Raw genomic sequence first — 15,622 nt, forward strand, 5'->3', positions numbered from 1 at the left:
TATAACATGATTTTCAATATTCTAGAAAGCCCACAGAAGAAATCTGCAATAAATTCTGGTTAGATGCATAGTCACTTAAATGTTACAATGTGAGAACTGGATCTCCGTAAATCTCTAAACACCAGACTAGGGTTAATAGTTTATGGGTGTTTGCTACAGCCATATAATATTAACTGGTTTATCAAAGGTTCTGCATGTGCGTAATAATTATCCCGTCCCCCTCGCCAATCCTGCCTAGTGCTATGTGAGGCTATTGAGCAGTCGGGAGAAATGAAAAGTACAAATATGTGAAATGGAAGATCAGACAGAAAGCGAAACACACCTACCCATGCTTTCACAAGTGAAGCTGAGATATCATAAATATTGTGCATCACGAAGAGTTTTAGAATAAAAGAAGATCAGCTCCCCGTAAAGCAGTGCCTTGGATGAGCTCATTCAAAGTGAGCCGAAGGACCGATATGACTCCTAAGCAATAGGCAGATGGTGAATGTCATCCTGGAGTAAACTTTACACAAGATCATGATCTTGTCATGTGTTTGCAATAAATGTGTTCTCCTGGCAAGAAACCAGTATGCTCTGTTACGCTGAGCCTGGTTCAGCTTCGGTAATGTGAAGATACTGAAAGAAATTCCCTAACAAGCCTAGCTGATTGACACCTAAGGCAGTTTTCATTTAACAGGTCATATTTCTGTGCTGCACCATGACTTGTCATGCCCTTGTCTTATTGCATCATGGATTAAATACCCTGGGGGGAATGGGGATGAGCCCTTGGGCATTGAGCCAACAATTTGGTTCTGTAAGGAATATCTTCCCCGTTCCTGATCCTATCCATGACTCTCCCAGCCACTGTTCTTTTATTCCTTCTTTTTTGTTCTCCTTTCTCCTCCCTCTGCTATGCATTTCCATGTTCTCAAAACATTCTGGGGCTAGCAACGCAACCTAAGTCCAAGGAAGGGGTTGGTGCTGGTGAACCAGTTAGGTAATTCGTTTAACTGCCTGGTGCAGAATCGTGTGTGTTTTGCATGAAATGTAGAAGGGGATTTTGCATCGCTGTGGAAAACGCATTATTAAAACAGAGTTCATCCTGGCCGACCTGCAGAGCTTTTTTGGCTGGAGCTTTCTGTTCTCCTTGGCTAGCTCTGGAATAAAAGCCTTTATATATACTTCTATATCTTATTCTGAAAGAGGCCAGGAAGGAGTACAACTTCCGCTTGGAATCTCAGCACACGCACACACACACACAAACAGAGAGAGAGAGAGATACACAACACCTTCTTAATTCTACTGGGAATTTTCCTGGCTCCCAAACAGATAAATCTATAGAAAAAAGAGAGGAGACCAAAATACACTGGAATAAAGTAGAAAAAAATTGTGTGCAGGTCTTAACAGAGATGTTCACAAGCATAGACATTAGTGAGGGCAACTTAAATGATTGGCTGCTCCTTATTAACGGAGGGAAAAGCCATCTCACTCAGCAAAAAGGACATTTCCTTAAAACGTAGTATATCTTTCAAATGTGCTTTGACATTCCTGGTACAAATAATTTTGCTTGCTTGTTTTCTCTCTGCAAGCTGCCGAAACAAGCGCACCCTCCTCTTAAATGTGTTGTGTTTGCCAGATTTAGAAACCAAGACGCTGCAAGGTTTGAAAGGCGAAAACAGTCTCGGCTCCACAGGTTCGTTCCTCGTGGACAATTCTAGTGTGGACTTGCAGAAGTTTCCAGACAAAGAGATTCTGAGAATGCCTGGTCCCCTCACTGCAGATTTCACTGTCAAGGTGAGAAGCTACAACTAAACCATGCTGTTGTTTTTAAAGAAAGGGGAATGTGAAACAATGGGCAGTTCTCTTCAAAAACAGTGTATCAAAAGGCCACTTATCCTTCCAGCTCTCTGCCAAGATTGACATAGAGATGGGGTATCTCCTATGAAATCAGGTGGGGAGAAAGTCCCCGTTGACCCTCAATGCTCATAGTATGGGATTAAAAGAGAGGAGTTATTGCCCCTCTGCATGTAGCACGCCATAAATTTGAAGCATGTTTCATCCCCTTCCAATGAATCCTGGGTTGTTGTTTAGTCATTTAGTCATGTCCGACTCTTTGTGACCCCATGGACCACAGCACACCAGGCACTCCTGTCTTCCACTGCAGCTTGGTCAAACTCATGCTGGTAGCTTCGAGAACACTGTCCAACCATCTCGTCCTCTGTCGTCCCCTTCTCCTTGTGCCCTCAATCTTTCCCAACATCAGGGTCTTTTCCAGGAAGTCTTCTCTTCTCATGAGGTGGCCAAAGTATTAGAGCCTCAGCTTCACAATCTGTCCTTCCAGTGAGCACTCAGGGCTAATTTCCTTAAGAATGGAGAGGTTTGATCTTCTTGCAGTCCATGGGACTCTCAAGAGTCTCCTCCAGCACCATAATTCAAAGGCATCAATTCTTCGGCGATCACCCTTCTTTATGGTCCAGCTCTCACTTCCATACATCACTACTGGGAAAACCATAGCTTTAACTATACAGACCTTTGTCGGCAAGGTGATGTCTCTGCTTTTGAAGGTGCTGTCTAGCTTTGTCATTGCTTTTCTCCCAAGAAGCAGGCATCTTTTAGTTTTGTGACCGCTATCGCCATCTGCAGTGATCATGGAGCCCAAGAAAGTAAAATCTCTCACTGCCTGGGAACTAGCTCCAATTCCCAGCACCCTTAACAAACTGCGGTTCCCAGAATTCTTTGGGAGGCAGTGAAATGGGCTTTAAATTTATGTTGCATATGCTGCCTATATCTTGGCTCCTGCACACCTCTGAGGAATCAGAGCTGTGAGCCCTCCAAAAGAGCTTTTGTTCAGCATTGGGTAGTGGGTGGGAGGGTGGGTCATTAGGAAGATAGCTATACAGTGGTACCTCTGGTTACGTACTTAATTCGTTCCGGAGGTCCGTTCTTAACCTGAAACTTCTTAACCTGAAGCACCACTTTAGCTAATGGGGCCTCCCGCTGCTGCGGCACTGGAGCACGATTTCTGTTCTCATCTGAAGCAAAGTTCTTAACCTGAAGCACTATTTCTGGGTTAGCAGAGTGTGTAACCTGAAGCATATGTAACCTGGAGTGTATGTAACCCGAGGTACCACTGTACAAAGAGTTGCAAACTTTTATTAGAAATATGTTGTTGCAGGCTATTGCTAGTGCTCCGTGTGTCATTTCTTAATGAATAAATTGCCAAGTTAAATAGAGTAGAATCAAAGCTCTTAGGGATGAACACATTCATGGAGTGGAGGAGGAAACACTTGTGGAAAAGGCAGGTCGGTTATGAGATCCCAGCTAAAATAAGAGTCTGTATAAAATGAAGCTGAAGTGGGCAAATTAGACTCTGATTCAGGCTCATCATTCACTGGTTTTTATGCTTCTGCAGTCTCACAGAAGGTGTAAAACGCATATCAAACTAAACCCCGAGCCTCTCAAGATGAGCAGGCTGGCTTTGGTCAAGAAGTCATTTGTATAATTTTGAAGTTCTGCTCTGCGCAGTGCTGGCTGTAAGAATCAAGTTGTTTCCTCACATTAGTGCTTTCCTATTCTTCCAGGTAATATAAAACACATTGCTGGAGGCAGTGTGCACATTCTGTAGGGGAAGGGGGTGAAATTGCAGAGACAAATGTGAGCATTTGGGAATTACAATAAAATAAAACCCCTTTTGGGGGGCGGGGAGGTAGGTCAAGAGGGCCTGAAGGATTTCAGCTGTAAAGCTGTAAAAATTGCATTGTGTCCAGGATACCATAAATTTTTCATTGTGGGATACAGTGTCAGAGGGTGTTTGATGTGAGCTGATTCTGATGACCTTGTGGCAGATGGAAATGCAGATGGTTGCATGGAAAGCAGAATATGGGATCAAACCGAATTGAATAAAATAGAATTAAGTCTGTGGACTTTTTGTGTGTGGTACCTGCCCTTCATAACCCTCTCCAGATGTAGCAATCTAGTCCAGCTGAGAAAATGTTCCCAATGCAAAAACAGTTGTTGTTGTTGTTGTTGTTGTTGCTGTTGTTGCTGTTTTTTATTATTATTATTATTATTATTATTATTATTATTATTATTATTATTATTAAATTTGCATTCCTCACTATACCTGTATATCTCAGGTTAGTTCACACAAGGTACCAAAAGAGGTGTTTATTAAAAGTGGGGGTGCCAATAGGACTTTCTGGGTCCAGTACATGGTATGTGGATTGGGCCCTCCAACCAACTTGTAGAAGAGGACATATGTTTGCATGAAGATTGGATATGCTCTGTTTGAGATGGGGGGGAAATGTGGCCTTTTGAAGGTAGGGTGGGAGGCTCAAAATCACATCCGTGGCCACACGCCAAATAAAATGCCTGACAGGCAGGATGTTAAACATTTTCAGCTACTCTTCATCAAAATCCACACATGTTCATAGGTCATCGGCTGTTCTTCAGTACAGCAGAATGAACCACTTGTCCTCTGTCTTTTCTTAACTTCTTTTCTTAAGAGTTCTTGGTAGTCAAATTATGGTACCTGCATCTTTTCTTGCCCTTTGTGCAGGTTTCCCCAAACTTGGGTCTCCAGCTGTTTTTGGACTACAACTCCCATCATCCCTAGCTAGCAGGACTAGTGGTCAGGGATGATGGGAATTGTAGTCCAAAAACCCAGCTGGAGTCCCAAGTTCGGGAAACCCTGCCTTAGCGTTTTGACTGTTTTAAACTTACAACAGCTTCTTTATTCAGTGCTATTGCTAAGTCCAAAAGGAAAATTTAAAGAGCCATTGTGGTTTATTGCCATCAGTCTTGGCTGAATTGTGTTCTCATCAGAGTGTCCTGATTTACTTTTCCAGAAAGGCAATTCTGGACCAAACAGAACTAAGCAAAAATGTAATAAAAAGGTTGATCGTTGAAGGGGGGGTGTCCTTTCTCTCTAAAAGCACTTACTATGAATGTTTCCATTTAGAAAAGTGGAATGACCTAACTAGATGTAATCTCAATTATGCAAACATTTCATTCGTTTCAGCTGAGAATTTGCTGATCAGAATGTAGGTGCCAAAGATTTCCTTTTTTTTCTAATAGAGGTTCCTTTGGCTGTGAATTGCAGAATGCAATGTATCTGAAAACAATCCTTAGAGTATAAAGAATTTTCCATACACTTAGTGAATACATTTAAAGCAATGTTGTATTATATCATGGTGGCCTTTACTACAAAGATATATTGGTTTTATATCCCTGTCACTGTCATGGCTTCCTTCAGTGAATTATTGAAATTGTAGTCAGGTGACGTACTCATAATTTTCTGCTTGCAATTCCTTGCCACCTCCCAGTTACAGTTCCTAGGATCCGCTAGACCTAGGGAATAATTATTAACAGTGCTGCCCTAACATTTTACTTTTATTAACAACTAGCCTTGTGCACAGGTGCAGCAAAAATTAAAAGGCAGAATAGCGGCCATGTAGCATTGGGCATTTGGTGTTTATACGGTATTCCGTGTCACTTGTAGTGGCAGCCATATTAATTGCTCGGAGACATGAGTGCTTGCAGTGTGAGGAGCCCAGAAATTCAAATGCAGATGGATATAATTGCTTTGTGGGCGGGGGAAGTGTTGTAGTACCATGTCCAAAGAATTCCTCACTTATATGTTTCTCAAACAAAAAAAACAAGCACATGCCCTCCAACATTTCTCTGATGAAAATAGGGCAGCACTCTGTCCATCTGGCTGGGTTCCCCCAGCACTCTGGGCAGCTTCCAGCATAGATAAAAACACAATAAAACTTTCAACATTAAAAAAAAACCCTTTCCTATACAGGGCTGCCTTCAGATGTCTTCTAAACATTGTATAGTTACTTATCTCCTTGGCTCAGGGGTCGCATAACTGCATACTCTCCAGCATTTCTCCAAAGAAAATAGGGATATCCTACCATACCCTTCAGGGACACAGGTGGCGCTGTGGTCTAAACCACAGAGCCTAGGGCTTGCTGATCAGAAGGTTGGTGGTTCAAATCCCCATGACGGGGTGAGCTCCCGTTGCTTGGTCCCTGCTCCTGCCCACCTAGCAGTTTGAAAGCACGTCAAGTGCAAATAGATTAATAGGTACTGCTCCAGCGGGAAGGTAAACGGTGTTTCTGTGCGCTGCTCTGGTTCGCCATGCTGGCCACATGACCCGGAAGCTGTGCACCGGCTCCCTCGGCCAATGAAGCAAGATGAGCACTGCAACCCCAGAGTCGGCCACGACTGGACCTAATAGTCAGGGGTCCCTTTACCTTTACCTTTACCATACCCTTTAACATTTTTCAGTGAAAATAGGGATGCCCTGGGGAAAAGCAGGGCATTCTGGGATCAAAATCAGAAACTGGGATGGCTTCTGTAAATCCGGGACTGTCCCTGGGAAACAGGGGCACTTGGAGGGTCCCACACTTGCATATTTATCTAGTAATAGTGATTAATCCTGGTTTCCTTATTTTCTGAGGAACAGACCCTTAGGAAAACTAGAACTGTACTTACTATACTTTTCCATCTATAAGATGCCCCCATGTATAAGATGCCCCCTATTTTGGGGGGCTGAAATTTCATAAAATGGGGAGAGGTGGCAAAAAGTTGTTGAGCTTTTTTGCGGAGGATTGCCCAGAGTTGTTGAGTGAGCTTGGGATTACCCAGGGTTACTCAGGGTTGTTGAGCTTTTTTTTTAGGAGTGAATGCCAAAAATCGCTCACCAGCACGCATCACAAAATCCGCTTCCAGTCCGTTCCCTCACCGGCAGAAGCTGCCAATCGCCTGCCCAATTGTCGCAGCGTTGGCCAATCAACAGCATTCATTGATGCAGCAACCAATAACACACACAGTAGCCGTTGACAGCCATGGCAGCAACCAATCCAACAGACACCCTATGCACTACCCATGTATAAGACAACCCCCACTTTTTTGCATGATTTTAAAGGGGGGAAACCTAGTCTTATACACAGAAAAGTACGGTATTTAGTGTCAGTCCGCTATGTCTTTTCCCCTTATCTTTGAAAGGTTCTGATGGCAGACATTTTCAACTCATTTTCAACATTCTTAGATGCACAAAACTAAATCCAAACATGGATTTCAAGTTCAGAGCTTGGGTCTGTGTGCATGTGAAAATGGGATATGAGTATTCTAAATCAACCGATTCTTTGGAACGGCTCTGGAGCTGTGGCCAGTCAGGAGTGAGGAATGATGCAGCTAGTGGTTGCTGAACTCTCACTCCATCATGCTCCTGAAATCTTCCACCCCACCAATTCAACACATCTATGGGCCTGAGTCTGCGACTATCCCATCTCCAAGCCTAACCTGCTAGGTATTCACCATACTAAAACAACGTAAGTTAGCAATTGCAAGTTCCTTAGAAGTGTGTTTTCCTTTGCGGAAACTTCTTTCTTCTTAACCTGACCATACCCCATTTGCAGATGGCTATTTGATGATGACCTAGCGAAACTCGATTAATATGTCATGTTGATTAAGCCAGACAACAGCAGATGTAACCTTAGAACATGCATCTTAGGTCAGGCTACTGTAAACTCCAACAGGCAGGAGTAAATTGATGGGACCCACGTTGCCAAAATCCAAACAGTTCTGTATAGCAACAGGAAGTGAACTTATCAGATTAAAACCGAAAAGTTTTTCAGTGTGACTAACTGCCAGAGAGATGTTTCAAATCACCATTTCCTATCATAGCTTCAAGCGTAAGATTATTTATTGCGTTTATCACAAAGAGCCCTGTTATTTATGGATCTGTGTGAAGTTTGATCAAAGCGGACATATATTAGCTCACAAGGGATTGGAAGAATAGCTGGTGCCTAGGCATACAGTTGTTTTCAGCATCTGCAGTAAACGGATAAATCATTTAGAAACAAAGGGGAAGACATTGATTGCTTCGGGTGCTTCCTTCCTTTCCTCCTTTCCTGGATCATTCATATATACATATATATTATATCATGTGGTTTTGATACCAAAGCAATCACAGGGCTAAGTGGACCCATTTGCGTTATTTAAGTTTCCTGACATCGGCGGTGATCCTAAGCAAGTTCATCAGGAAGTCTCGCCAAATTCAGATGCTTATTTCCATATGAAAATGCTTCCATATAAAAAATTACTTACTGGGTCTTGAACATGCCCCGGGAATCCTGAGCACCTCTCAGCTTCCATTGTGTACCTTCAGATTCAAAGAAACTTCATTTTTCAAATGTGGGTGGGTGTTAAGCACATAAACATGTGTGGTTTCGATAAACTGAGCAGAGTAATACTCTTTGGTGTTTTCCATGGTACAATGCATTTAACAGATATATTTAGAACCTGTACTTTCCCTTCAACTTGGGTTTCTGAAACCAATGTTGGGATGGCCAATAGTGCAACTAGCCACAAAAAGGCAGAACAATTTAGGAACGTTGGTGGATATTATTTCTGGTGGTGTAATAATAATAATAATAATAATAATAATAATAATAATAATAAAGAAGAAGAGACATCACCTTGCCAACAAAGGTCCGTATAGTTAAAGCTATGGTTTTCCCAGTAGTGATGTATGGAAGCGAGAGCTGGACCATAAAGAAGGCTGATTGCCAAAGAATTGATGCTTTTGAATTATGCTGCTGGAGGAGAGTCTTGAGAGTCCCGTGGACTGCAAGAAGATCAAACCTATCCATTCTGAAGGCAATCAGCCCTGAGTGCTCACTGGAAGGACAGATTGTGAAGCTGAGGCTCCAATACTTTGGCCACCTCATGAGAAGAGAAGACTCCCTGGAAAAGACCCTGAAGTTGGGAAAGATGGAGGGCACAAGGAGAAGGGGACGACAGAGGACGAGATGGTTGGATAGTGTTCTTGAAGCTACCAGCATGAGTTTGACCAAACTGCAGGAGGCAGTGGAAGACAGGAGTACCTGGCGTGCTCTGGTCCATGGGGTCACGAAGAGTCGGACACAACTAAATGACTAAACAACAACAACATACAGCAACCACTATAGGGAAGATATTTCACAAGAACTTATGAGAACGTCCCTTGATATTTAGCTTGAACCAGCATGTAACTGCGATTCGAGCTTCAGAAACCTTCAGAAGCTGAGCACGCAAGCCAGCAGACATAATAGAAGGGCAGACAGAGGCTGTGTAAAGCGTATTTACAGGCATTTTATTCAGCATCAGGACAAAGGGGGAAACATGTCTTCTCCGCTTCGTGTCCAAGCAGCATAATCAAAAGCTATACACAAAACGGAAGTTCCCAACAAGCTGTGCTGGAATGTAAACAGGCATGTGGCATACAACAACTCCACACATCTGTTAAGGTGGAACAGAATATCGTAACAAAGGCCTCTCAGGCTTCCTGAGGTGGCCCAAAGGAAAGCAGAGCAAGACGTTTGGCACCAGCTTGGCTGTAGGAGTTGCCAGAAGGAGGCGTACCCAGCACCAATCCAGCCGTTTTAGGGACTCCACTCTGGATTTGTGTTAAGTTTATTCCTTAGCCTTTTATCCCTCTGAGTCAGGATGAATGCTCAATCAATGGGGTGTCTGGAGAAACCCATTGTGTTTTGGTATCATCTCAGCAATTGCCTGGCTTTATTTATTTCTATTAGTTCTTTATTCCCTTTAGCCTGGAGGTATTCTGGACTGGGTGCAAAACAACAAATTAATTTAAAATACCTTTAAAACAGATAAAAAGTCGTCCAACTAGTCATAAGACTAACATGAGGAGGCAGCCCCTTGATCCATTTTACTAATTCACAACAGAAATCAGCACCACTTACTTTTGAGAGACATTGGGAGTCAGAACGTGGAATTGAGAAGAGATGCTTCCCTTTTCAACATGGGGACACGGCTTCCTGGGTTGTAGATTCTCCCCCCAGCTTTTAGAGGTAGTCCAAAGTTTTAAAATGGGTGTGCAGGCAGGATACAGCATTTAGCTTTCAGCAGAATCAACATGTGTGCCTAGTCAACAGCTGATCTTGCCTGCGGGCTGCAGAACCCAGGTCTAACCTCTTGTCAAACAAAATTCTGACAACACGGTAATCATAATAGTCTCTTCTTCTCCCAAAGCCTATGCAGCTTTTATGAAACAATAAACACTCTTTCTTTTCTTTTCTTTTTACTGATTTCTTTTGCCTCCTTCACCTAGTAATGTTATTTTTCCATCTGTGATTAATTGCGGTGTATTCCTGGCTGTCTGAATAACTTCCCACTTATTTTCAGGAGATCGATCTGCATCTGCCTTTTCTCTGTGTCAGAGAAGACAGATAATCAAGCAGACAACACGACAAGAATCCTTGGGGATCTGGGTTGTTATGTCTTCCCAACTTGGGATGTGGAACCTACTCAACCCTTTCAACTAGTCCCTGTGTAATCTCTCTCCTCATTTATCACGCTCTGGCTAGGACCTCACACACGGGACCTTTCAGGTCCAGGGAACGTAGTTGGTCCTTCTCTCTCTCTCTCTCTCTCTCTCTCTCTCTCTCTCTCTCTGTTTCTCTCTCTTTCTCTCTCTCTCTCTGTTTCTCTCTCTTTCTCTCTCTCTCTAAACTACAAAAGCTTTCATTGCTGCGCATTCCAGTAAGAGATTTCAAATAGCGTCTAGCATGATACCATTCTGGTTCCCAAGAGTCAGCGGGGGTTTTCGTTAAGTTCAGATCCATACTTGATTAATGCACCACCCTGCTTCAAGGAATTGGACATCCTGTTTATGGCATGTTCAACAAAATGATATTAGTCCGTACAAGAGGCCTCCTCCACTGCTACAGCTGTATATATATATATATATTTTCCAATGGGGAATTTGACATCACTGTTTATCTTGATTTTAAAAAGACCAGCTTTCCCTCAGTAGAGTGCAACTCTTATATCTTTCAACGTATCCTGAAGCATTTCTGCCCTGGCTCCCCCATTCCCCCCCCCCAGCTAAAATGCTATTTTATTAGTACTTACGTTCCTCTTACTTCCTGAAGAAATAAGTAATCCAAATATAATGCAATTGGTTTGGTATCTGTCCCCCAGATACTGCACTTCCACTGTGCCAACTTCCCTGTTGCCTTCCATGTTTCCCCTTTACTGCTAGGGAAATGGAAAAGTACTACTACTACTACTAATAATAATAATAATAATTTATTTATTTATACCCCACCCTCCCCGGCCAAGACCAGGCTCAGGGTGGCTAACACTGAATATAAATACAGTAAAAACATTTTTAAGAGCAACAAAAAAGTTGATTAAAATGTAAGTTAGAATACAGTTTAAAATGCAGCTTAAAATGCAGCCTCATTTTAGTGGTAGCCTATAGATCAAAGCCGTAAGGGGAGAAAACGTCAAAAACTATCCATGCTGGACCTACATGGGCCAGCAAAAAGAGCCGAGGGAAAATTTATATACAAATCCCGTATCAGGGGTTCCATTTAGCCGCTCTGAGCCCGGCCTTGGCTGGGGAGGGCGGGGTATAAATAAAAATTATTATTATTATTATTATTATTATTATTATTATTATTATTATTATTTTAAAAAAAATATGAAGGGGGGGGGTTAGACTGAGTCCAGCCCAAAGGCCAGGCAGAACAGCTCCGTCTTGCAGGCCCATTTGGAAAGATGTCAAATCCCACAGGGCCCTGATCTCTTGCAGTAGGGGGTTCCACCAGGCTGGGGCCAGAGCTGAAAAGGCCCTGGTCCTGGTTGAGGCCAATCTAACCTCCTTAAGGCTCGGGACTTCCAAAGTGTTGTTATTTATGGACCTTAAGGTCCTCCGTGGGGCATACCAGGAGAGGCGGTCCCGTAGGTACGAGGGTCCTAGGCCGCATAGGGCTTTAAGATTCTCAAAGTATATACACAAAGTATCAAATGTAGTAACAGTAATAATAAGGCAACAAAACAACAATGCCATAAACTGGCTTATAAGTATAAAACCAAATTTACTAGAATAATAGCTAGAATAGAGATAGACTTGTAACCATTCAAGCAACAAACATACTAAGGAGCCATGTGCAAAACAAAGCCTGGAAATACTGTAAACATGGAGTGGATAAATGTACAACTGTATCTTAACAAGGCACCTTAGTATGTTTGTTGCTTGAATGGTTAAAAGTCTATCTCTATTCTAGCAAATTTGGTTTTATTCTTATAAGCCAGTTTGTGGTGGTGTTGTTTTGTTGCTTTAGGATTCGAAGCTTGCTTAATTTACTTTGATATGCATCCCTTGTTTAATACTTCTGTAAATACATTTTGACCTAGTTCCGGCAGAAGGTGTAACATGTTTCTCCTGCTCTGAATATTACCAGCCATGTTTTTTATTATATTTTGCGAACTGCACAGGTGTTTGATACCTGCGCTACAAACCTTTCAACTTTACCTGCAGCGTTTCTCCTTTTCAGATCCGTTACGCTGGTGCTGCCGACAGTACGGTTCAGTTTATTTTCTACCAACCTATTATTCACCGATGGAGAGAAACTGATTTCTTTCCTTGTTCCGCTTCCTGTGGTGGAGGTAATAAATTTAACATTGTTTATAGCGATTTGCATTCTGTACCAATGTACATAAGGTTAAGTTGTTGTTGCTTAAAAAAATGGGAATGAGTTTCACTCATTTCACTCATTCTGAATTAACTCTTGTTGACTCTTCATCTTGAAATGGATTTCATCTGTCAGGAATTGCTTGGAGGGGGGAGTGTTGATTTGTATTTTATTAGTACTTCTGTACAGTACATCTACCTCTAGGAAAGGTGCCTGGAAAATGCCATTCACACCCAATTAGCATGGGAGCTGATTTGCCACATCTTAGTTCCCCCAGGAAAAAGACTTCCTTGTTTTGTCCCAGAATTATGGCTTCTGTTGCCAATCAGAGAGGGGAGGAGAAAATAAAAAAAATAAACTTTATTCACATTAGCCAACGGCCATGGCAACATAAAACAAGCAATGTATACAAATAAAAAGACAGCAATGGCTAAAAAGGGCAATCAAATGACCAAGATTATCGTTCAGATAGTGGTCCTTAATCTCATTGCACCCTCGATAAACCTAGCAACCTTTGCTGTTGTCTGATCATTTTGATCTGATAACAGAAAGAACAATGTGACCGCGGATGGGCGGCCTGGGATGGTAAGTAAGAGTGGGGTGGTGATCTCATTCCTCAGATCTTTATAAAGGGGACAGGATAGGAGAACATGAGCCACTGTTTCCAGATTGCCATCTCCACAGGGGCAGAGTCGGTTCTCAGTTGGAATCTTTTGGTATCTGCCCTCAAGTACGGCAGAGGGCATCACATCCAATATGGCCAGTCTGAAGGCACGTCTGTATTTTGGGATAGTAAATTTATACAAATATGGTGCCAGGGAATCAAACTGAGAAGGGAGGGGAAAGGCATACCAAGGACAGAATTTCTTTATAATGGCCAGATTGTTCTGCTGCTCTAAGTCCTTCAGACGCTGTTCAATTAGCCTTTTTGCTTTAATAAAGCCTGTCATGAGAAGCTGATGTGGGTGGAGTCCGCAGGAGAGGAGATTTTGGTGCACAATTTTAAACCACACACTTTTATGGGGGTCTTGTGTCACTAAGGGCAGTAGACCAGGTGGATTTAAATTTAGACAGAGTTCTTTGCCAGGACTGAGCTTCTACAGAGGGAAGACTTGCCTCCAGTCGTAATGCTGCATTCAAGACATAGGGCGGTACAGAAAAAAATCTGCTTTAAGAATCTGGATTGGACAGTTTCAAGAATGCTACACTGATTACCCATCCAAATTTGGGCCCCGTAAAGAACTTGCCTTATGAGCTCCCTCCACCCCCTAAATATTGCAGTTTCTCTTTTCTGCACCACCACCACCCCACCGCCTCCCTATGCAGTATGGACCCCGCTAGTTGCCTGTTCAAGGGGCAAAGTAGAAATTGGGGGGGGGGGGCAGGGAGCCCTTTCAATTGCCTTGGGCTCTTTTTTGCCTGCTTCATGCTGCTGCGAGTCTTGTTTGGAGTAGCACTGTTTGCATGTTGAGGTCCCCAAGGCACCCCAAATAAAAACACAATTGACACATAATTTTTGTTTAAGGTTTTTGTCATAATTTTGGCCAACACTTTATTAAAATATAGGAAATGTGAGCGGTTGCTTAGGCATTGATTGCGGCTATCTGACCCCGCTTGGGGACAGACTGATATTCGCACGCCCGCAAAGTCAGAAAGGGAAAACATTTTGGGGAGAGAGACGGAGCTGGAAACCATGCCCTCAACTCTCCCCAAATGCTCCCAGGGGCTCTTGCGTGGCCCTAGCCCCTTGACAGGGTCAGACAAAAGCATGGCGAGCCCCTGGATTCATTTAATAGAATACCCTTTCAGCAGCAGCATTGGAGGGGCAGGCACAGCCAATCCATGTCCCTCCACCAACCAATTCATAAAACCAATGCCTAACCGCAACCTTACAAGTTGTGACGATTTGCTACGCAGTAGGCAAAAACCAAATGGCACCAGCCAATCAGCCAAATGGACAAAATTCCTACCAGGCCCTTGCCCCAAAAGCAGATGACCCTATGACAGACAGAAGAAGGTCAAGCAAACAACCCTAAATTAGGGAGGGTGGGCAGCTGATCCGATGCGCGCAGCGAAAAGAGGAAGCTCAATGCTGCGCACAGGGCTTTTATCAACTTAAGCTGTCAATCACAAAATGGCAACATATAAATCTCCCCAGCAACAAGAATCTCATTGAAAATGGTGGCCGACTCCCTTATTTCCCGCCCAGCAACAGTGGGGTGTCTTGCTAGCCCCCCACCGCAACACGTGCTCTCCATGAGGGAGGACACGCTTTATTTGGTCTAATTGGCAATTAGCCTGGGCAAGAGTTAAGGAGTAATCAAATGAGGCAGTGCTGGGTTAAGGATGCTCTGAGTCACCTTTTACTCTGCTGACATGCATCCTGGGGTGAACGCTGAACCACACCACAGTGTGCATGCAGACCCCAGATTTCCAGGGCCTCCAGGGCATGAAGAAGGGTTCCTTCGAATCCTTTTCTCCAACTCCATCACAGGCAAGGCCTCTCATCCTGCCCCTTGGGCGTGAGGGAGTTTAACCCTCAGGGAGCTTCCCCGTCCTGACTATATTTTGATGTGGTGAATCAGCTTGTTGGTTTGCAGATCCTCAAATTTTGTTACGATTCAGTCAATATAACCTTTCTCCAAGTTGCTGGTGTGTGAGTCTTTTCCCAGGTGTGCTGGCAAAAACACTGCATCTCATTTGCAGCGTTATCTGTCCCAAGGGAAGTCTATTTCTGTGGAGGATAATTATAGAAGGTGGTTTGTTGCTATTTATAACTCCAGTGTGGTCCACAAGGATGCATCAATACCACTGATTAATGACTTGCTTTTCACTCTTATACTGTAAACCATCTCTCCTTCCCAGATTACTTCTCTGTTTAGAAAGTCAGTTCCTGTATCCCAAGTTAAATATAGAGATAGATACATATGCATGTTCTGAAAGTATTTGCAGTTGCCAAAGGAGGACTGAAGTCATGGCTTTCAGTAATTTCAGAAATGTTCAATATGAATATGAGGAAACATCTCACAAAGCTTTTCTGACTATCTTCAGACTATGTGCATGGCACAATTCCTTTGGGACATTCCAGGTTTACAAAGAAGCATATCAGCCATGATCTACCCATGTCACCCCTATGTGTTTTC

General features: G+C 43.1%; 1 protein-coding gene across 3 annotated transcripts in view; it reads left to right on the forward strand.

Moving 5' to 3' along the window:
• Positions 1-15,622, forward strand: part of ADAMTSL1 (ADAMTS like 1) — a 473,481-nt gene that overhangs the window by 323,528 nt on the left and 134,331 nt on the right. For all 3 annotated transcript variants that reach the window (XM_083419278.1, XM_083419280.1, XM_083419279.1), the window contains 2 exons: positions 1,619-1,776; positions 12,342-12,453. In XM_083419278.1, coding sequence (XP_083275404.1) covers positions 1,619-1,776; positions 12,342-12,453 — 270 coding nt within the window. The remainder of the gene's footprint in view (positions 1-1,618; positions 1,777-12,341; positions 12,454-15,622) is intronic.

Source organism: Podarcis tiliguerta (genome assembly GCF_965153285.1).
Source record: "Podarcis tiliguerta genome assembly, chromosome: 17".
Taxonomy (NCBI): domain Eukaryota; kingdom Metazoa; phylum Chordata; class Lepidosauria; order Squamata; family Lacertidae; genus Podarcis; species Podarcis tiliguerta.